This window comes from Micromys minutus (genome assembly GCF_963924665.1).
Source record: "Micromys minutus genome assembly, chromosome: 8".
Taxonomy (NCBI): Eukaryota; Metazoa; Chordata; class Mammalia; order Rodentia; family Muridae; genus Micromys; species Micromys minutus.
The window spans coordinates 54,440,889-54,464,858 of NC_137977.1; the positions used below are offsets into that span (position 1 = coordinate 54,440,889).

General features: G+C 40.8%; 1 protein-coding gene across 1 annotated transcript in view; it reads left to right on the forward strand.

The window, feature by feature from the left end:
• TCF4 (transcription factor 4) overlaps nucleotides 1–23,970 on the forward strand; it is a 337,487-nt gene that overhangs the window by 208,334 nt on the left and 105,183 nt on the right. Inside the window, exons 7-8 of the mRNA XM_080920183.1 lie at nucleotides 6,911–7,040; nucleotides 7,489–7,538. Coding sequence (XP_080776309.1) covers nucleotides 6,911–7,040; nucleotides 7,489–7,538 — 180 coding nt within the window. The remainder of the gene's footprint in view (nucleotides 1–6,910; nucleotides 7,041–7,488; nucleotides 7,539–23,970) is intronic.

Below are 23,970 nucleotides of genomic sequence, written 5' to 3' on the forward strand. Positions count from 1 at the left end.
CAAAATTGAATAACGTAAGTAATTTTCTATTCGGACAAGTGTATCCCTAAGCTTGGCCTCCATACCCCACATTCCTGATCAGTCACGAATTCAGGAAGGAGTGGATGTTTGGAAGCAAAGTGTCAATGTACATTCTGCTTAGGGGTGTCTTGCCATCAGACTACAACAGAGTAAGTACCCTGGCAAGGTTCATTAAGGAGGCCCGTCCCCTATTCCCTTTCCCCGAGAGGCTAGTACCACAAAAAAAATGGATTTTCTCTATCCTTGCCCAGAGAGGCAAACATTTTTACAATAACCTTGAATTTGAAATCTCCCTATCCAGTATGACTAAGACTGATATGTGACAGATTGACAATCTTTGAAATAACAACATGGTCAAGTGAAGTTTTCAGCGTGTTTATTAGAGCCATGTCTTTACAGAACTGGTGGACATTCCTGTGTGTGTTTACAGGTTATGGCCAAGATTTCCCGTTTTACTTTAGTATACTATTGCTAATGAGGAGTGTTTTAAGGGAAAAACTGTTTATGTGCTCTTGAGTGGTTCTATATAAAATTATAAAGTGAATACACTTCCTGACCCAACCTGAGAGTTTTAATTGGCAAGAAAGTACTTTTGTTAAATTCTGTTATACTTTACATGAGAATTTTTAAGTCATAGTTTTATTCTAAATTACTGGTTGTTTTGGTGCTTTTTCTTCCTCCCGAACTCACATCTCCCAACAACCAAATTAACCCTCTTTTTAATATGTAATAGTTGACCTGGGCTTCCAGATGTATTTCCATGAACCACAGAAAAAGCTTCTCAGTTTCGTGTATACAATAAATAATGGGTTGTTGTTGTTTAGTTTGAGAAGTAATCAAATAGGTGGATGTATAAATCTCATCAATCCTTGGGCAGTTGTAATTTTCATTAAAAAGTGCATGAACTTTTACTTCACTATTACTGCATTATACATTAAGTTACAGTTACCATAGCAACTTTGTATTACATTATAACATTTAAATATAAGGTATTTTGTTTCTTTACAAGGAAAGACAATTATTTGAATTTTGAAATGTTTGGTGAAATCTAATCTGGTTAAAAAAATCAGTAATTTTGTTCAAGGTCACTTGAATTCTCTGGGAATTATGCAGATTCCCAACCAAAACTGTAAAGTTTGTTTGTTTATATAATGGTAGAAGAAAAAAAATTAAGTATCAAATACATAGTTAGTAAATGCTCATAATTGCTTTTGACAAGGGAAAGTATAAAACCTGGCCCAGGAAGGTCAGCTGCTGACTTATGTGTTGGGCTCCAGACATTTTATATATGTTGTTCTTTCTAGTCCCAACTCAAATAAGCCATTTATCAGTCCCTCTGACAGAGGAGGTGAGGTAGTTGTAGTCAGGCAGTCTCTATGTCTCTGAGCTCCTGTTCTATACAGAGCTCTCTGGTCCTCTTCTCTTAAAGTGCTTGAGTCAATCTCCCTTCCCTCCCTTCCCTCCCTCCCTCCCTTCCCTCCCTCCCTCCCTCCCTTCCCTCCCTTCCCTCCCTCCCTCCCTTCCCTCCCTCCCTCCCTCCCTCTCTCTTCCCTCCCTCCTTCCTTCCCTCTCTCCCTCTCTACCTTTTTTTCTTCCTCCCTTCATTTACTGCAGTGAGTACTGAGCCTGCCATCATGCGCATCCCAAGGAACTGCTCTGCCACCGAGATATACCACTGACTTGTTTTTATTTTTATTTTTTATTTTGAGACAGGATCTTGCTAAGTCGCCACTGCTGGCCTTGTTGGCCCTGCAGGCCCTGACTTTCACAGTCCTTTTACGACAACCTCCTAAGTACCTGAGATGACCTCATCAGGCCTAGCTTGGATTTTATTTCTGATTTCCTATGGAACACAATGTGCACCATAGGTTCAATGTAGTTTACTTCTTGAGATGTCTAGAATTTCTTAAAAGAAGCTACCTGTGTAGGAATAACCTCCATAATTTATATTTCCCCACCACACAGCAGCCAACTCAGGCCAGGGTTATCTCTGCCAGCCCACCTTTCCACTTTGTTTTCAAGTTCTCTTTTACTGAAACCAACCCCACGACAGAAATGAAAGGGAGCCGCTTCAGTAGTGTCCTTCTGAACCTTCAGGGATCGGGGATAAAGGCTGTCCAGGGTCTGACCTTCAGTTGTGAGCTTCGGAGTTCAAAAGTGGACAGGTGGAATTACTGTGTTCTTCATTGCCCTTCTGTGCAAGATATATTCTTGGTTGCCGAGGAAGTGCGAACAGCAGCATAATCACAGCTCCCTCCTGCTCCCGAGTAAGTCAGCAATGGCCCTTCTGTGGTCAAAATGGCAAATTCAGCAGCAGCTATTCGGTAGGGATTTGCACAGACTTCCCCGGGGCTGTTAGGAATCTTGTTCAGCAGTGTCTTTGAAAACCCAGTTCTGTGCAGAATTAGCCGGATAGATAAGACCTCAGCTGTGATCAATGTTTTAAACACATCTACTTTGTAATTTCTCTCCACGTCTATTTTGTACCCAATGCGTTAAAGTCTATTAGGTACCTCTCCGGATATCCAACATTCATACGTTTGATAGCCATGCTGAATTTGATTTCCATATTAAGATAACAAGCCCATGCTTGTATGGAGTCAGCTCACCATACAAAGCCACTATACATCACTTGGGTCTGGGATAAAAGAATAGGCCCGCAGCTGTGTGAGTGCTAGAACACCCAAACACGAATTAGACTCGCACACATTTGGCAAAAGTTCAGAAAAGGAGCTTAATCTGGTTTCATCTGAGACTGCTTTTCTCTGTTCCACAGTAGCCTCCCTCAAGATGTTGTGTCTGATATCCGATCAGAACCTAAGGACAATGATGAAAAAAAAAAAGAGAGAGAGAGCCTGAAAAACGAGGGTCACATTTTCCCTTTGCAGAGATCTCCTAACACCCACCCCCCTCTTGGCTTCTCCAGGTCCCACCTCTGAAATTTGAGGCCATTTGCCTATTAAATAAATTAATCATATGCCCCAAACCAGTGTGCGTAGCTCTCGGATCTCCCTCCTATCTACAATTAAGGGTAAATATAATCTTCCTTTTAAAGATGAACCACCCACCCATTACACTTACAGTGCTGGCTGAAATGGAATAATAGATCAGAGCAAGATGATTTTAACAGGGGGGGGGGGGGCGCTGATAATTTAAGCTTCACACAGTTCCTTCTATTTTTGATTACCATTCATTTATAAATCGAATTTGGCTTCTCTGTTTCCCAAGTTTAATTTGTGGTTTACATTCTTCGTGGCATAAGCATTGCTTGGTAGTCGATCAAGGAGTGAAGGCAGTCAGCTCCCAGATGGAGTAAGGGCAGGGTTAGCTGATGCTACGGTAGCCTGCAAGTTTGCACATGCTATGAAGCAAACAATAGTTTGATTGGCGGGACCCTCCCAGAATCTCGCCTTCAGTGTAGGAATGGCCATGGCAGGCGTGACTCTTTGCTGGTGTGTGGGGTGCAGAGGGTACCTCTCCAAACATCTATGCTTACTGAACAAAGTCAGTATGTTCTATTCTTTGGTATGTATCTGAAGGCTTGAAATAGTTTCTCTTTGGACGAGAAGAAGGGAACGGCCTGTCTCCTCACCTGTGAACCGTTAAGTAGGTTTACAAGTTTGGCTCGAAGACGTGCAGGTTTGCCGTGGGAAGCACTTTATTTTGCTTCCAGTGTGTCCCGGCTGACTGCAGGAGCTAAGTACTGTGGACCCAGAATAACCATAGAGCACAAGCTGGCACAGTGCTCAAGTACAGAACCCCAAAGCCAGAATCAGACCAAACAAAACAATCAAACAACCCCGAAACAGGACCCTAACCCTTTCTATTCCTGTTTAAGGCAAGAGTGCGTTTGCTCATTTTGAGAGTAGACAGCTTTTAAACCTAGCTTCCATGAAACATAAGTTTGTTTTCCAAAGCTATACATATTTGGAGGCAATTTTACAAACAGATGAATGCCTTATCTTTTATGTGTACTTTTTATTTAATTTGCCTTAATCAAATGTCATTGACTTTTACACATTCGCGCACGCAAGTGTTTCGGCAGTGGAAATTATTTTTAATCTCTCTCATCGCCACAGAGGGTTAGACGTTTGACATAAAGACCAAACAATAGTAAACAGTCATTGTTCATTTTGCAAGCACACTCTACAATAAGAGCACATATATTTTTATCTTCATTTTCCCTGTGGGGGCGATTAAGGCCCCTTTAAGTTTGAGGAAATGTTTTGTTTTAGTTTCTTTAGAAGAATGTTCCATTGTCCAAGTGGAAAAGAAAAGGGAACAAACAGATCTAAAAGAAAGAAGCAGGAATGTTTGGGGGGGGGTGTAGGGGGAGATTGCCAGGAGTCTCTAGTTGGACGTGTTCTGTGGCTTTTGGTCCTGGGATCCTCATAGCTCATATGGCGGCAGAGGCAAATTGGATGCCGATTTGCTTGTGACTGGCACACAGGAAGATTTTCTTTGAAATCAACAACAAGGAGGTCAGCCACAGCCAGGAGCTGGGCAAACATTATTATCCTTCCTTCACGGCTCTATTGTAAATGCTACAAAAACCCAGGTCCGCTTGCTCCTTGTTTGTTTTTATGTTTGCCTACTACATAAGTGTCCTTTTCTGCGACTGAAACCTTTGCTACCAGGACCAATGGGAGCCAACCAATGGTTAGACCTGGGCGTGAGGGTGGGGAGGAAATATTTCAGAATGTTTATTCAAGCCTTTCTTGAGGATTGTATATATTGGGGAAGGGGGAGAAAGGAAAGGAGAAAGACCAGTAAATTGCCAATACAGCGTAGGCACTGTTGGCAGGTACCAAGCTAGTCTTAGTTTATGGGCTATGAATGAGGTAACTTAGCAGTAGATCCTTCCCCTAGAATGCAGAAGGCTCACACTCTGTAAAATAGGAGTAATCGTAATAAGATATGATCGTTTTCAAACTCCTTTCCTAATGAAATGAAGACTCAGTTGTAGATTTACCTATTTATGGAGTTGTAGGGACTTTATATCTTTCACACCTTTATGAGTGGAGATTTCAAAAACAAATATCTTTGGTCAATGTTCAAATAAATGTAGGTTCTGGTCAATAAGAATTTCTCAAGAGTGAAATTTCAGGTTGAAATTCTCAATATCTGAACACCTAAAATGATTTTGATGTTCCACCTCTAACCACCCCCCCCCCAACTTCCTGGAAAAGTTGGCCATCATGTGTGCGGTGCTTTAGCTTGACACAGTTAATACTTCTGCATGTCCCGGATGTTATTGAGAGGCAATAGTTGGATGTGCTGATCTTAGGTTTTTAATGGAGCAAATGACCTGATTTTCATCCTTTGTGGCTGAAACTAAGATGGTAGCAGTGAGCCAACACCCGGCTGCTCAGTAATGTTTTCACTCCTAGGAGCTCTTCTTAAGGTTTGTTGTTGTTGTTGTTGTTGTTGTTGTTGTTTTGGTTTTTTGAAAGTGATGTTTATTGTGTATCCCTGTAAATGTCGTAAGCTTGAAGCAGTGAAGACAGGCATGCCGATGGCTGCTGGTCCTGTTACAGTGTTCACCAATCGTCACAGCAAACCCCCTCCCCGCCGTAGTCAGCTCTCTATGATATTTAGCTATATAGTGGTGTCTAGGAGAGCTTTGAACTTTTATTTCCCAGCTTATGGGTCATATTTGACCAACTGCTTTCACTGGAAGACATGCCACTTTGTTGAGCTATTTAGGAATCAAAAAGACTGTCTTAATTTAAAACAAGGACCCTTTGTTTTAGGTGGTGACTGCCTTGTGAAATTTTTCAGTTCTCAGCGGGTTAACCAGGGAACAGGGGCAGAGTCATAATTGGCCTATTTAGAGTATTTTGCATGTGAATAGTGTGTTAGTGAAGCATCCCTAAGTCTGTTGTGAGTGACAAGGTGATTAGAATTTAGATTAGGGAAAACACATTCTGTACTTTATCAAGGGCAGTAATTAGTTCAGTCAGTAAAAGTTGATTACAAGTAACGATAAAGTTAGATTTTTAGTACTTAATTTTAAAATTTCTTTATTAAATAGCAAATTTGTTCTTAATATAAATGGTACTCTCTCCGTTTGTTTTATTGCCTATCAGAATAATTTAAAGAACAATGTGTCCAAAGCAGAGTATAATCAGGCGGTTTATGTATTGTGGGTAAGTTTCTATGTAGCTTTTAGGAAATGTAATATTATGTAATCTGTCTTATGTCACCATTTTGTGAAAGTTTAGCAATTTGTCACACTGTGACAACTTGATGATGTTGTGGGAATGTTCTAGTGCTCAGGTAAATGTTGAATCTGTGGGGGATCTGTTTCAGTTTCTACTAGTCTTCAGGATAGCTCCTCGGAATCCTTACCGTTTTCGGAGAATGCCTACTTTTGCTATAATATTGAAAGTTTGCTCTGGGATTTGAATTTCTTCTCCACTTCTGTGTTCTGTGAGAGCCTCGTAAAGTCCTTGATGATCAGGATGTGCCTTAGAAAGTGGACTGTCCACACTCCCAGTGTGTGGCTGGGAAAATTGTATGTGTTTAAAAAACTGAGATCCAGGTTGGTCCTTTGGAAGCAGGGGTCTGAATAGTTCCCAGACTGGAGCCTACTTGTGGGGGAAGAAAACATCCATCTTACAGAAATGACATTTTCTTATAAAACTGAAGTTTTTATCATCTCAAATGGTTTTTAAAGCCTATGTTTGCTTTAAGGGGGTACCATCTACCTTCAAAGTAACAGGTTGAAAATTCCTAGCTTGACATCGCTTCCTCATAGTTTTTGCTTTGTGACAATTGTTTTGCTGTCTTAGCTCAGCAGATGCTGGTTTCTCTAGTGCTCTGCTCACAATCAGGTGCGAGGTGATAAGTGTGAAAAATTCAACGGCTATTGTTTTTCTCCTTCTAGCAGAGTCTCCTCGGAGGGGACATGGATATGGGAAATCCAGGAACCCTTTCGCCCACCAAACCTGGCTCCCAGTACTACCAGTATTCCAGTAATAATGCCCGGCGGAGGCCTCTTCACAGTAGTGCCATGGGTAAGAAGCTATTCTGGAGTCTTTATTAGGTTCACATAAAAAAAATGCTATACTGCCCCTACTTTGCCCCCAGAAGGTCCCCACGCCCTGGCTCATCCCAGATGATTTAAGCCAATCCTCAGCTTGGTGACTCCTATTCCCCCAGGGGATATGGTAACCGTTTACACAGCACCCTAACTTTCAAAAATGTGTGATTATTTTGGCCTTGTCACTTGACCACACACACAAGAAACCCGTGTTTTCAAACACAAAGTAGTCACAAGGTAGACGCTGCTGTCTCTTGGTTTTCACCAGCAAAGCGGCAGGTCACCGTGGTAGAGTGAAAACGGGTTGGGATGTCTAGTAAAGAAAGTCTGTCCACTCTAAGCTCAGTAACTTCCTGATTTGACAACTTTTCGCTTGGAGAACTGGGCACACGGGGACTCACAGTGTCTTCATTTTCTTTCAGAGGTGCAGACAAAGAAAGTCCGAAAAGTTCCTCCAGGTTTGCCGTCTTCAGTAAGTACTGCCTGATTTTTTCTTGCTCCATACTTTGTCCATTGTGCTCTGTCTTGGTGCCAGTAGAAGGCTGACGATGTCATTGAGGTCCCATGTGCCCAGAGCGGCTGTGCGTGCATCTAGACTGTGGAGAGGGTAGGAAGGACCAGCTTTACCTGACCCACACTGTGGTGTTGAATATCTCCTGCCTGAAGGCTACAGGCTGCTGTTGGTATTCAGCAAGTTAAGCTCTGAAGAGAACCTTGAAAAGGTGTCTGAGTTTCAGAGCTTTACCTGTACAGGGCTTTGGAGAGCCGGAGTATTAGTTTCATGTGTCGGTTAAATTCTTTGTCAGTATTATGATGATTTATGGATTTGCATGCGAAAAGAGATTTGTGGAGCGGATTTAGGGGAAAATTACATGGGTTTCAGCCCAGGGTGCAGGGAGAATGTCTCTATTTTCTGAAGAAGTTGATGGATAGGAGCTGCGAAGGTGGTCACTGTTTGCAAAAGTGAGGATGGGAGAAGCCAGCTGTAACCGAAGCGTTCTGGGCTGTGGAGGGGCGCTGCTGTGAGGCTCCAAGCCCCAACCTAGGAAAAGTTGGTTATAATCACAGGAAATGCATGACACATTGATTTGAGTTCATGTATTTGCAAATTTCAGATCCTCCGAGTATTTGTTTATAAGTGATCCATTGCTAGTAATTTTCTCCTTATGTAAAACAAACATATGATTTCCTCTCTCTTTTTCCTGTTTTTTATTTCATTCCTTCCAGTGTTGTACATGTAAAGACAGTTGTAATGTAATCTTCTAGTATGTTAAAAAAAAAAAAAGGCTAATGGGCCTTCTAAGTCTTTATACCTTAAGACAAAATTATATTTAGATCTCTGAAAATGTATTACCAATCAGTGTACTCAGTTTTATTTCACTTTTAGTAAATTAGAAGAATAATGGGGTTTGCAAATGTGCTAGATTAACCCACACACCTGTGTATTTGACTTGATTTCAGTTCAGCTCATCCAAAAAAAAATATTAAATGAATATATTAGAATAAGTCCTATCAAAAGAAAAACCTCACAAATTTTGTATGCTGATTATCAGTCTTGATAATGTTGAAGAAGCACCACAAAATTAGCCCTAAATATGGAAAAATATTGTGTAAATAAAACTGCCAATGGCATATAAAATAGTCATTTTAGAGTCTCAGTATGTCACTTAAGACTGTACATGTTGTTATTTCTTGAGCTCCTATATTTCATCCTGATTGGCTGCTGTGGTAGGCGTGTTTTCAGCCGGAAGTTAGTGGGAGAGTTGTTATAGATGGGATCTGAGATGAACAGCTGTGAAGTCAGCTTCAAGTGGTGAAGTCCTCCAAGTTGTTTCCATTTTGGACGTTACCTAACCCTGATCATAGCAAAGGCATTAAAGGGTGGCTGGTTGTCAATGACCGTGGAACTGTTCGTGGGAGCTCTGAAAGCTCAGTTTATCTCATTTTATCACCGCCTTGGGTGAAAATAAGCTTTGGGCTTATTGTCATTGTTTGTCTTTTGTTTTACTGCAAAAAAAAATTGCAGAAATATTCAGTTTCTTAGGAGTTATTGGAAGTGTCTATGATATTCCAAATGATCAGAAACTTCTCTTAACTCATTTGAATATTTAAGCACAAATATAAATATTTCTAGTTAGCTGGTCTCTACAACATTTTCAAGAGGTTTTTATTGCTCTTGGTGGTTTATCACATTGCACTATGCTAAGAAAAATCTTTTTTTCTTCTAACACATGAATATTAGGAGTTAGAAACTTGTTTATATTATTCAAGCCTTTGGCTTTGGATGGACAGTTGACTTAGGATTAACTCTTCTGGGAGAACTTTTTTGTGGCTAAATGTGTTAGTAGTACTAAGGGATGTATTGATGTCTAGCCCTTCTTCAAAAGACATGAAACAAGATAGAGGTTTAAGCAGAAAGAAGAAGATAAATCTGAGCAATTTCGGACTCCCAACACTGCTTCATTGGTAATTCTAGACCACTTGGTGCTCTTGCGGTTGGGATTCACTCAGCGTCCATTAGCTTTGTCGTATTGCATTACTACTGATAAGGAAAGCACATGCCTTGCCACCGTCAAGTATGTGTTTTTACTCGATTTCAGGTAACAGTCAGTGCCAGACATGGTAGCACTTTGGCTCTAGTAGCTCTAGATGTCTGTATTTTTAGATCTTTATCTCTCTTATTCTTTTTTTAAGTCCAAGTAGAATTATGTGATGTGTCTGATACAAGATACTTGTAAACCTTGTTTCAAGAGTTTTGAGTATTTGTGTAACAGATACTAAAAGATTGGGTTAGCACTCTCTGCCGTTGATAAAATTAAAGATATTGATATTTTAAATAAATATTTACCACGATAAATAGTAACAAATCTATTACAATCTATGGTGTCAAGCCATCCCCCCATCCCCAGTGAAACAGCCCCTCTCTCTCTTTCATAGAGGAACAGAGGAACATTTACAGTGTGGTATCCAGAAGGCACACACGGTAATACAATGGTGGGAGAGAGATGGACCTCACTAGCTCTCATGAGGCTCTTTCAGGCTTATCTGGGTCGAGGAGCTGGGGAGAATTGCCTAGCTTTGTTTAAAAGCTCTGCTTTGCCTACAGAGACAGGGAAGGGGAGGGAGAGGCAGCGATGAGAGGGAATGAACTGGGGGAGAAGGAGGGAAAGGAGAGAGAGAGAGACCAAGAGAAACAGAGACAGAGATGAAGACAGACAGAGAACTTGGCCCAGTATCATGTCATAGTTTGGGTCCAAGACATGAACATGCATTTGTACTGTGTGCGACATCTGGAGACCTTGAGCCAATGTGAAGACTTGACAAGGATGGTATAAGAATCCTCTACAAAGGTCTTTAGAACCATGGGAGAGAAGACAGGCTCTCTGAAGTAATGACTGCAGGACTCTGGTTAAGGAAAGACTGTGGCAAATGATACTTGTTCAGAGAGCTCCATCTCCGGCTATGGAAGGTTGTCTTGGTTTCTTCCCGCACCTCAATGTGTTACCTTTTCAGCCATGTCCCACCATCTGACAGCCTTTCTTGTCTGAAGGGATTTCAGTAGTGAAGCTGTGCTGTGCTTGAAGCCACCAATCACTTAGCATTTCCAGCCTTTTGAATCCACACACGAACTTCTTGTCCAGTTAGATCTCTCAGTCTTGATTGTTTATTTTAAACCATATTTCCTCGTGATCTTGGAACTTGGCAGCTTGACTACCCTTTCCAGCAAGTTTCCTGTTTGTGAATAGCCTAATAATCATACCAATCGAGCCATGTCTTTATGCAGAGGGAAAAAAATGCACCATATTAAATTACAGCTTAGGAGAAATGATCCACACTTTTTTTAAACTAGAAATTAACATGATAGAATTAAAATCTAGAAAGGAAAAATTTCCAAGTGTACTGTTTAAAAATATTCTTATCAAATGCACAGAAGAAAAAAAAGAGCAGATGTCGTTTGGAAATTTTATTGTACTCACTAATATGCAAACATACAAAGCCTTCATCTTCATATTGAAATTATTTACATTTTATCAGAAAGTATGAAGAGTTACAGCTTTATAATTCAGACATTTGTGGAGTTGGTTTCCACTTTAATTGCAAACCTTCCCCTAGGCCTAGTCAGGCATTCTGGAACATTGTAAAATTCTGGAAATAGAAAGATTTGGCCTGAGAGCTATTTTATGGTCTCTGTCATCTCCAGTGAGATTTTTTCACAAACTAAATTTTTCAGTAAAATCTAATTTCCATGTTAAATTGTAGTTTGGGTTTATTTATTTATGTTTAATTCAGGAGGAACTGGCAAGCTTTAAGTGGTCCGAGATCATTTTGGATGCATGGATCCTGAGGAAATGATTCTAAAATAAGATTGGAGCATCTCCAAGAAAATTTGAGGCATGAGTGGGTCCTTAGGTGGATTTGAGAAAACAAAACTGTAGCACATATTTGATACCAGATAATCCCCAAGGAGCTTGACTCCTTAGGTAAAATGAAATCTTTCACTGTAGACTTCACTATATTTTATAGAGAGATTATCAGATACATCAGTGAACATGAATAACACTAACGATATTTATTGTCTTAGATTTTTTATTACATTAAACAATGAAGGTTTTAAAATACAATAGCAAATCCATACTTTCAAGTGTTTTGTCTTTTCCCCCCTCAGACGCTTGAAGAGATCTCAAATGATTTCTCAAGAAAATTTGCTTGCTCGTTTATTTTTTAGTAGGAGCCCAGAAGTTATATGGTTGGAAAACACTGTTGAAAAACATTCTGGCCAGCATGCCCTTGGTCAGTTGTCTCACAGACACACTATTCTGATTGTCAGGGCACATTTTCACATCAGCACAATCTAACGCAAGCAGAAATCCATCCCTTTTCAGTATGGTAGTTAGTGGCAGTATTAAATGTGCCATGAGGAAACTATTGGCTACCTGAACTAGGGCTCATGTAGGGAACTCTAGAAGCAGCCAGTCTTATAAGATAGAGTAGAAGGTGTCTTCTAGGTCCTTTTCCTGTAGTGATGTACACAACCGTGTAGTGGTGCTCCACACAATTGAAACGGTTGACATTACCATTCCACGTCAGCTCCGGGCATCAACTTTGAACTTAGTGTGCTAATATTTTAGCTAAAGACGCTAAAATTTGAGATTTGAGTACATAAATAAAGTAAATAAATTATGAAAATACTGGAGAAGAAGAAGATTAGGGTAATGCAATCAGACCACGCAACAGGACAAGCGATACCCACCCAGTTTATATGGCATATAGAAACAGCACTGGGAATAGTGTAAGAACCGAAAACATTGTCATCACTAAATATTTATTTTTTCCACACAGAAAATGCAGAATTCACTAATCCAGCCTTAAGCTTTACGTTTAGTAATGTTTTCTGAAAACCAGTCTCATCCTCGCCATTGCTTTTCGAGGTTAAGTAAAGCATTAAGTGCTGTATGAGATCCCGGGGTATGAAATAAACTCAGGAAGATCTTTGCACTGGAGACTCAGCATTTCAGAAAGCACAGACAGGAAATATGCACCATTTGGCATTCAGGCTTCCAGAAGTTTTCTCAAAGATTTTAGTATTGTTGGAAATTTTAGAATAATTTTTGCTGCAACTTTGGAGCACACTTTCTCCTCCTCTTCTAGAGACTTCTGGTGTGCATATTTTAAATATGAAAAGGGAAAATAAAGGTAAAAGTCATCAGGACCAAAAAAAAAAGAAAAGAAAGAAAGAAAGAAAAAAAGAAAGAAAGAAAGAAAGAAAGAAAGAAAGAAAGAAAGAAAGAAAGAAAGAAAGAAAGAAAAGGCTTTCCAAAGAGGGCAGATTTGTGTATCTCTCTACTCAGAGGTTGTCTTGGCAAATTGAAAAGTTATAGACCTCAGAGCCTCCAAGGAAACCAGACCATTTCATTTCTCCTGCCAGAGGAGAGTGTGTGTGTCTCTGTGTGTGTCTCTGTGTGTCTTTCTGTGTGTGTATGCAGGGTTTGGGATGTGGCTGGTTTTTTTTCTCAGTTGCCTCTCTTAAGGTAGGCATGCAACATTATGCCCTGGCCCTTCCCTGGTCTGCGTCACTATTTGTGATTGAGTTTTCAGATTCAATGTTACCTATTAAGATTTTCCAAAACTTCCTTTAAGAGCTCAGCAGCTAGAACAATCCATCTGTGCTCATGTGTTAAGGAAGAAGAGAAGCATTTTAAGGAACTATCATTCTGTGCTTTCTTGCTTCCACTGAGGAGCATAATTTGGTGTGGAAATTTGAACTCTTAGGGGTTTAATTACAGAAATCCACGAGCTGACTGCGAGGCTTCTTTACCTCAGAAAGAGAATGGTTCCTGGCCTTTCATGTCTTTTGCCATTTTAAAGCTTGTTTGGGAGCATCTGGCTTCTCCATGGATTTCTTGTTTATGGACATACAGAGAGGGGGACAGGATATTTGGTTGGAAGCCCTTTCTTTTTAGCTATTAAAAGTTCATAGACTGAACATTCCTTATACGTTAACAGAGCAGAATAAATTTCCCTTTTCAGTCAGTAACAATTTCTGTATATCCAAGATGCATTTCCCCCCTTTCACAGAATTTGAAAGTTTTTATTTGAAGTAATAAATCAGAGATAGACCTCAGGGGAAGGGGCTAAATATGATTTCATCAAAAAGAGCAAAGCTGTATTTTCCTAAGGCAGAATAACCATAGGCTGGCTGCTGACAGGCACCTGCTTTGTTTCATTTTAAAAGTAAATCACATTGAATTTTAAGTCCGAATTTCAAAGGAACAGGCTGGGCCTGCACTGTCCAGGGCGTGTTTGTGTGGCCGCTGTGTTCCCTTTCAAAGAGCAGGAACTTTCATAAGATGCAAGCAAATTCTGCAGTTTTATGTACACAATTGTTTGATCTCCGAGCAGTAACATGGGAATGATGTGTTTTCCCTTTCAAAGCTGCTGCCTGCCAGCGCTTTGCAGGCCCTGCCGCCTTCACTTGAGTACACACGCCCCCTTCATGGATGTTAAGGTATTGCAGCTGATTCCCTGAATCCCACCACAGAGCAGAAAGCGGGGGATGAGCCAAATCCTGTCCAGGTGTCTAGATTTCAGTCCGAAACAAAAGTGAAAGCTGTATTCTTGCAGAAGTATATTTTTAAAAAGTTATATCTCAGCATCGTAGCAAGCGTTCACGTCCAGGGCACTTAGAAGTGATCCTGGGTTGGGAAGTGTCAGTCAATGTGTTTTGATTATTTGATATGAGAAGAAAATAGGTGTGCTCCCTGGCTTTGTGGACCTGTCTGCAAGGCCAGCTGTGGGAATGTCTTGATGTATTGACACATTGGTGCTGACTTAAGGGCTTCCTTGTGGAGCATGGCTTCATAGTAGAAAGGTATATTTTCTCAGAAAAAAAGTGACCTTCATAGTACATTCAGTCATGAAAACTGGTACCATTCACACACTCACACATTTCACAGTCATGCCACACACACTCAAATACACAACACAAATTCACCACACATATACACACCACATGCACACAGACACTACACACATATACACACCACATACATATACACACCACACACATACACACCACACACATACCCCTCCACACACACATACACACCACACACATACCCCTCCACACACATATACACACCACACACATACCCCTCCACACACAGAGTCAGAGGGGGGGGGGGGGCATTTTCATCACTACTTGCCGTTAACATTTAGAGATTTTCAGAAAATGCTATTTTGGAACAATTATTTTGATAATATCTGTGAAAGAGCATCTTCCTGCCTGAAGCATCCTCCTCCCTACCAGCCCATATCATTTTAAATATGCCTCCTGGATTATACTTATAATAATATTGTAATGGCTTTCATTCTCCTGATCGGCACACTATATCATTATATCATTAGCTGCTATGAGAAAGCGGTTTCAAGTAGGTGGCTGATTCTTAGCGGTAATGCTTTCAAGTAACCCTGTTTGGGGAATTGGGCCATTGCACAGGTGCCCAGGTGTGCTAACACAAGGCTCAATAATATTTTCTGCGTTGCTCATTATGAGATGAACTCGGAGGCACAAAATAATTCAATAACAAGTAGTGTATAAAACCCAGGCTGCTGTCTCAACAAACTTGAGTGACTTGGAATGTTAAGAGAAGGGAGTCAGAGCATAGCTGAGGTGTCACATGGTACTCAGCCCATTTCTCAATACACAGAGAGAAGAGCTGTGTTTGTGGTGGTGACCACCGTCATCACTGGAACCGAAAAGAAACGCTTCACAGTCGTCGTTGCACTGGTTGAAAATGAGAGACGACATGGCTATGAGTTCCGCCACTTCCCACTCAGGCGCGTGCTTGGTGGGTAACGTGGTTGTTGAAAGCTTACAGGTCCTTCACATAGTACCTTGACACAACGCTTATTGGTGTGGGTACCCAAGACAGCAATCCATGTTATCTGTCTTTTCACTGATACATGGGCAAAACAAAATTAAACTCAGTGTGTTTACCGTAGCTCAGAAGTTTTAGGATTTGTAAAATTCAGACCCCATATTGTTTTGCCTTTAGTGAATCACATTGGCATGTTTGCTCAAGGACACCCCAGAACTCCAGGCCTCTCAGTGGGAGGGAAAGTGCGTGCTCTCACACACGCCTGTTCTCATACATTCCTACTGCATTACTTCAGCATTACTTGTTCCCTTCATATATATATACATATATATATATATATACATACATACACACATATACATATATATGATATATTTATTTTATGTATGTGAGTACACCATAGCTGTCATCAGACACACCAGAAGAGGGCATCAGATCCCATTGCAGATGATTGTGAGTCACCATGTGGTTGCTGGGAATTGAACTCAGATCCTCTCGGTGCTCTTAACCGCTGAGCCATCTCTCCAGCCCCTTCACTTATATTTTGTCAGGTTTGCTTTAACACCAAACTGCAGACTAGATGGTTCATGTGCTGTTACACATGACTGTGCCCAGTATCATCTTATGGGTCCTTCATTTTTTATGAAATTTGGCGTGACGTCACTGTCATGTAAGCATAGGAGCCTTTTAAGGAAGCAGCCTTGCCTTAAGAAAACGAAAAAGCCCACATGACATCACAAGCAGACTTCTGTCCCTTTAAACCTCTTACCACCCCATCAGTCACTCGTTCCCAGCCCGAGTAAGGTAAAGCAAGTGCTTTTGGTCTGTCCCATACAAGTTAGGCACAACACCCCTGAGTGTGACTTGCAAGCTGGGCTCTGTAGAATGAATCTTGGGGTAACAGGCAGAACCTTATGGGAGCACTGGTCCTTCCTAACTTGATGCTGGACTTTCTGTCCTCTGCGTCCTTGTTCGATAACAAACCTGGGAATGTGTGTAGCGCATGTGAGAAAAGATGGAAGTGTACTCATAGTGACCCCTGCACACAGGCAGATGTACTGAATCACAGAACTCAGAGGCTGCCACAGCTTTACGTCCGGGTAAAGAAGCTGAGGGCTTCAGAGAAGAGAGCTGTGTACTGCCATGCCTCGTGTGGGGGGCAGAGCTAGGCTTGAGATCTGCACAGGCAGTACGTTCCCGTTGCTCCAACCAAGATGCTGTCTCTGCTGCCTACAGCTCTTCAGCACCCTCTGTAGTGCAAGGACACTCTCTGCACTAAGGGCATTGCTAACTTAGCATTTGGCAAAGGCTAAGGATGGACTTCACTAGGAAGGTGCTCGCCCGGCATGCACAAGGATCCTGTGCCTGATTCCCCAGCCAGCCATCTCTGCCTTAAAAGCATTTGAATACCCAGGCCTTCCTGGAGATCAACCCTCCATGTGTCTCTATGCCGTCCTGCACACAACTCCTGTGCAGTAGCTCCAAGGGGAAACCCAAGTACCCAGGAGAGCATTTTTGTTTCCTGAAATCTAGAGACAAGGTGACAGAGTGGTTGAGGCAAGGAGACCGGGTCAGCTTACCTAGAGTTCCCTGTGCTACTAACTAGCTACACATGATGTGTGTGTGCAATAGCTTGGTTGTGGTTTCAGGGTTCCATGTTGAAATAGAAATCTCAGCAACAAGGTAGCTACCCTTCTTTTTACCGTTTGAGGGAAGATAATCTAACAGGGTAGCTGAGGTCAAAACAGGTCAGGACAGAACAGACCCACTGTATGCAGGATGCCGCCCTGCATTGGTCACTTGCTTCTGTCTTAGGTGTTGTTTCAGATGCTCTTTGTGTCCCTTCGTCTTGCCCTTGGTCAGCCTTCTCTAATCAGGAGCTGCACAGTTCTGCATAGCTGCTGCCAGAAGAAAGGGGAGTAGGACAGCAGGACAGGACGGCCACCCAACACCTCTCCTGGTATCCCAGCATCGGTTTGTGTCTAAGTCAGCCCTGCCTCTAATTAATTGAGAAGTGCATGTTTTTTCTCTCATAGTATGTGGTTATTCTCAGACTGGTCAGAAACCAGTTTCCTCCTGAGTGCTGTACAGGTAATCTTGGTAGGTGTGGCTCCCATTCCGAGTCCAAGGGAAGGCTGTGGCCTGGCCTTTTCATTGTATCTGGCAGGGTAAAGATGTGCAGATCTGCTGGGTCTTGGTAGCCTCCCTGGCTTGGGTTTATCATAAAAAGAAGAGTTAGATGTTTTTAGGACACAGTTCAGGTGTATTTCTGACATTAAATATGTCTGTGTGTTTGGCAGGCACTTTGAAAAAAAGCTGAATAATTGCTGGATTCCAGCCTGTGCTGTCTTATTGTGTGTGTGTGTGTGTGTGTGTGTGTGTTCTCAATGCCACTGGTGAATTCTTAAAAGAAAAGTAATTTTTCTCATCACCTACAGGAAACTAAAAACAGTTAAAAATAAAGCAAGAGCTGGTTAGTGACCTCTTCTAGCTTTTAAAGGATAAAGGAAATGTGTACAGGTGCTGGGAGTTGGGAGGAGCCTGTGCTCAACAGTCCAAGATAGATCCCCCCACCCCCCAGTCCCCCACCCACCCCCCATCCCCGCCCTGGGCAGTTTCAATTCTGTGAATAGCCAGTCATCAGGTTCAGTCCCTGAGGAAGGTCCAGTTGAGTGTTTGATCCCTGGAAAGCTGCTGGGCCTAGGGTAGCTGCCCCTCCTTTGGAGTCATTGCCACCTGGTGGATTACAAAGGATATTGGTTTTCTCCAAACTTCTTTGCAGTCTGGCTTTTCATGAAGCATACTCTCTGGCCTAGGAGGGATCCTGTTGCTCCCCCAAATGATCCCCGTTTGTTCCTCAACACCAAAGTTCTCCACTCACAGTTCATTTGTGACTCTGACAAGAGTGTTTTTTTTTTTTCTTTTTTTTTCCAGGAAACACACATTTCACTTTTTGACCCAGGAGCATCTGCTAGGATTTTTTTTAATACTACTTTGGCATTCTGAAAGTGTTAATGTCTTTCATATCTGTTTAATGCTATTTAGGGATATTTACGATCACCTCTTGGTTACTCGGGGGTAAAGTATGTCGCAATTTTTTTAAAACAGACAGGAAAGCATTCACATGAGGAAACAGATTGCTTTAAACATGTGCTTCCTGTGACAGTAAAAAGAACAAATTAGATTTAACACTGTGTAATGAATGCAGAAATGTGTACATTCAAGCTCTTAAACGCTTTATGTTCAGTTTTGGTCACCTGAACAAACAGATCAAAGAAGCCCCCCCTCACCCCCACCCCCGTATCCTCGGACTTCTGTGTGCCCAGCAGTCACGCCCTCACCTTAGGCCCGAGCTCTCCCAAAAGAGAGCATTAGTGCCAAAAAGGGCTTGAGAAAAGAACCCAGCAGTATGAGAGTTTGTGAAGTTAGATTCTGATCCTGTGCATTTAGTGCAGAGAAACCTGTATGTATTGGGGAAGCGGAGAATCTGCTAGTGTCTTGCCCCAACTCCCTTCATAAGTAGTGAACAAACACAACAACAACAAAAAGAAACCCTTTTCATTCTGAACCCAAATATTCCCCTGTTTTTCCTGGAAGAAAAAGAAAATCTGATACTCACTTGCTAGTGTTTACTGCAATTAAGTGATGGAAGAAAAAGATTCCTAATATAATTCACTTTCACCATGAAAGCTGACCTGCAGGGAGGGACTAGAATCTGCGTTCATATTTCTACTTAGCTGAAATGTTGAACAGGGAGGACACAGATCCTGTCCCTAGCAGAGGAGACACCCGTGGCCATTTCTGCCTGTACACCGTAAATGGTGTCTTTCTGTTCCCTGTGTTTCCACAGCTAAGGGTTTGTGGCATGTACTCCATCTCTCTGGCCAAAGAGGGCTAGGACAGAGTCCCTCAGGGGAGGGCATGTAGTTTGGGGACATCTGACTCTCTTACAGTACATACTGAGGTACTAATATCAAAACAGACGGCTTGTCGTCGCACGGTGGGGCGGTGCTTTTTTTTGGCTGCCGTGGTCGAAGTGAAATGGGCAAGCTGTAGTCCGCTTGGCATCCGAATGGGCTAAGGGAAGCGGGGAAATGGGAGTCAGACTGTGAATGCAAGTAACAGCCAATGGTTAACTTCCTTTTTGTGTGTCACTTGGCAGAGACGAGACTGATGGCGATTTTTTTTTTAAGCGTGGGTGAGAGTTCAGTGCCCTGGGAAGAGCCGCAGAAGCTGTTATTGTGTTTTCTCATACAGTCGACTTGTGTTGATTTCTTGAGGCCAGTGCAGATGTTTCAGCAGCCAGTTTCAGGAGCTGAGTCCAAAGGTGATGAGAAGAGACTTGGTCCACGTAAAGTCTTACTGCTGATCAGTAGGCAGTTCTGGGGAAGTTCAGTCCTCCAGAAGGCAGCCACATGCCAAAACATAATACCGTGCACTTCAGCGGATGCACCCAAGTGCACAGACACCCAAAGATATTTTTAAATTATCACCAACGCACATCCCTCATTTCACATAAAAGATTCAAATCCATTTTGGACTCTGGGAATGCAGAGCTAAAATTGTCAGATTAGATTCGGCTAAAATGACCTCCTGCCTGTTGAGAAGCCATTGCTCTTCGGTGAGCCACACTATATCTTTGAGGATTCTGGGGAAAGCGTTGTAGAGAATTCCTAACCTTTTCAAGATTTCCCTGGTATATCTCTGTTTGCAGAGAGCTGCTCCCCAAAGGCGAAAAGAGCGAGTTGCCATCTTGAGGTGGGAATTGCATGTTTAGTGAACACCAAATGGTCTCAGTGTTACTCTGGAATTCTGAATATAGATGGTTGCTTTCAAATACTGTTTATCCCTCTCAAAACTTCCAAACGTTTACACATGATATCAGGAAAGATGACCAACTCAGACAACCCCAGGAGCAGAGAACGAGGCTTAGAGATAGAATACCATTTGTCTGATAATTAGAGAGCATCTCTTAAGAGTTCGAGAGAATTCTGATTAACCTTTCTGTTCCCACATTCTCACATGAAATTAGCACACCTTTTAAATTATTATCTAGCATTTAAACACTATTTTTTTTAGTGTTCTTAATGCAACAGGTTCTAGAGACACCAAAAGTGTGGTGTAGGCTTCAAAAAAAACTTCATTTTTCTTACATTTTAAATGTTCTGTTTGTGCAAAATTTCGAGAATCACCATAAGGGCTTCTTTGCATTTTTAATTTAGTAACTAACATATGAATAAATTTGCATATTAATTAGTTGCAGATTAAATCATGCATACATAATTGCCTCCTTACTGTGTTTAATGTTTGTCAAAATCTCCAGCCTGGTTTGATGGATGTCGTATGAAAGATTACAATTTGATGTACCCTTGGAAGTATTTACACCAATAATGCAAGATTCTTAATAGCAGAATTCTCTAGTTATATACAGTTACTAATAAACATGTAAGATAGGTACATGTCCCTTTGACTAAATTTTTTTCTTTGCACCAAATCATTTACTATTCATAATCATTAATGCATCTCCTAATTATACAGCATATGTCTGTTAACCCTTTAGTTGCTGATATATTCCAATAGTACCTTCTTTCTTTCTCTTGTCCTCTGCAGAAAACCAAGTATTTGATAGAATCCAGATGACACTATTATTTCTATATTTCTATATAGTGCCTATTTCTGTATTTGTATAATGCTGTGTAGACACAGCTTCCAGGCCATTTATTTTAACACTCAACTAAGAATCATATGAACACTTTATATTTTCTAGCTAAACATCAACAAATGACCTGTGATTACAAACCTCATAGTTAGAGAATTTTCCTCTTTTATTAATTGTAAGAATAATTTGTGAATTTCAGATACTTTATATTAAATAGTTAGAACAAAGACATTGTTAGCACATATCTTTATTTAGGAATATAATTAAAACAAAATTATTTGTTCTATTTTATTCTGTCCTAAATATTAAGATAAATTTAATGTCTGATCAAAAAGTGGCTGTGGTTATTTTATAATAATTCTGAGTTCTTTACATTTGAAAGTGCCTATAACATGGATGCCCTTCATTTGAAAAAGTACAAAACCAGCATTAAATATTTTTTAAAGTTTAGATATTTAATTTTTGACGTTTTATTTTATTCATGTAAAAAGTAGACAATCTAGGTTCTCTCTGCTTCTTTAATGTCTAGGCTGCTTCTCACACTGTTCTCCTACATTAATGAATTTTCCTACTGTCTAAAATATTATCCAAAATGAAGGTGTCGGTATCATTTTAACGTGAAATTTACAGTTAAATTCCTAACACATAATGAAAAATATGTACACAGTTCTCCAATCTTGTTCAAGACTACTGAGCTATTCTGGTCTGAATATGTACTTTAAAATTAGCTTTAAATTTAGTTTGAGAATCTGAAAAATGTTAATTCATTTGGGCAATACCATTAGAGGCCAAGGGGAACTAAGGCCCCGGCCAAAGATAGCTTGTTGTGTAAGCAATCAAGGCAGCAAAAGTGCGGGGTGTATTTATGGAAATGTGTTTTAAATATAAAAACTTGTTGACCCACTCTGTGTTCCACAACAGTCATAATATGTGACATGTACCTATTTTACTATTGTGTCACATTTATATGCCTCATAAAGACTACAGAGATTAAAACGAGGCAAACAGAAATGGCCAATTTCCTTTATTTGAATCTGACACGGGAGAAATAATATTTCTTGGTCGCTTACCTCAGGAGCGTTTTCTTTCTTGTTTCAAGGCAAAAAAAAATAGTTATTGATTTAGCAAAACATCATTTTGCAGCATGAAATAGCACATTAAATTATTTAGCAACGTGAAAATGAACCGAAAGCTGCAAAACTCATAAAAGGAAGCAAACAGTCAGACCCGAAACATATTTATCCACAGCCATTGTGCCTAGGTAATTCAGGGCATATGGTATGTAAATGAAGTTTGGAGACCCTTGCCAAATCTGCACACAACGGGATAAATTAAGGACAGGTTTCCCTGGGTGTCAGTCTCATGACTATGGCCCGAATGCTCTCTACTCTACGTGTGTGCCTTATTCTTGCCTTTTAGCAAGTACGGCACTGATATTCAGTGACGAAATCTGGTCCTTAGCTGGCTTCTCAGGCATTATTCATAATTCCCCAAAACCGATTTGTGAGTAAATTTAAAATATAGCGCCAGTTTGTCAAACTTTCTTCTTGTTCCCACATTTCAACAGTAAGATCTGAATAATTCATCAGTATATGTTTGGATACGAAGCCATATTTAAATGGGTCTTCTCAACAATGGAAATCGAACACTTCTTGGCCACTGAACTAAGAAAGGCGGTCCTAAGTTTGACTTTTTTTCAAGGTCAGAATAAAAGTGTTTTCTAGAACAGAGAGTGAATTATTTTGAATATTTACAGTTTATAGCTCCATGTGAGCCTAGTCACAATTTGTGAATTCCACTTGATAATTCAAATAATTGTTAGCACTTCCTTTATATTTGAATTGTACTTGGAAGTGGGTGCTCTCACTTCCAGGACAGGGAAGGCACCAAACCCTTCCCCACTTACAGTTCATTTTCAGGAACCAAGAGGCTGCGCTGTTTCCTTCGCACAGAATGGGGTTTCTTTTCTAAGCTAGGGGTCTCGGTGTGTGCATTTTAATGTTTCATTTATCTTTTCTGAACAAATGTGATTGGAGATTCCACCTAAATCCCATGTCTCCACCATTATGGAACTTAATTATTTATTGGAATAAATGTAAAACTTTTATCTTTAAATAAAAGGCATTCCAGGATATTGTCTTTATAAAATATTGTTTTACTGTGAAGATTGCTTTACATGAATAATTTTAAAAGATAGTGTCCTTAGTTATGTTTTTATTTGAAATAGCAATTTGGGCTATGGCCCTACTATTACTATTTCATTTGTGAAAAATAGCACATTGTTAACTAAAACAGGCTTAGTCCTTATATACTGCTCTGCGAAATGGGTAAAATTAGACGAAAAAAATACTCTTGAGATCAACCTCAATCAGTAAGTACTATCTGGTACCAATTCCACGTTGAAATTAATGTAAGTAGTTGGGAATCCGAGTGTACATAATTCCATGGAGCCTCTAGTTGGTGAACTCAAGGCAAAGTTATTCTGTGGCTGTCCCTCACTTCACTGAAGCTACAATGCACAGCTGGGCTTGCAGCTCAGCAACAGAGAGCAAGGCAATATTCATTGGAAAATGAGGCTCATCTTCCTTTCAACTTTATGGAGAACTTGCAGCCTCCAAAGAACAACAATAGAGTAATCACAAGTTGCGATTACAGGGCCCAGATGAAATGAATCGCACAGGAGGGTGCTGTGACATGAGTTTACTTCCACAGTAGAAGCATTGTGAATGCCAGTGTGGTAAGCATCACCCCAGTGCAGGCTTACGTGACAGGCTTTGGACTGGATCGGGAGTGGAACACCTGTGCTTCATTCAGAGACGCGAAGGTGTGTCTGGAGATGTACAAGAGACTTGAGATTTTCATTTTCT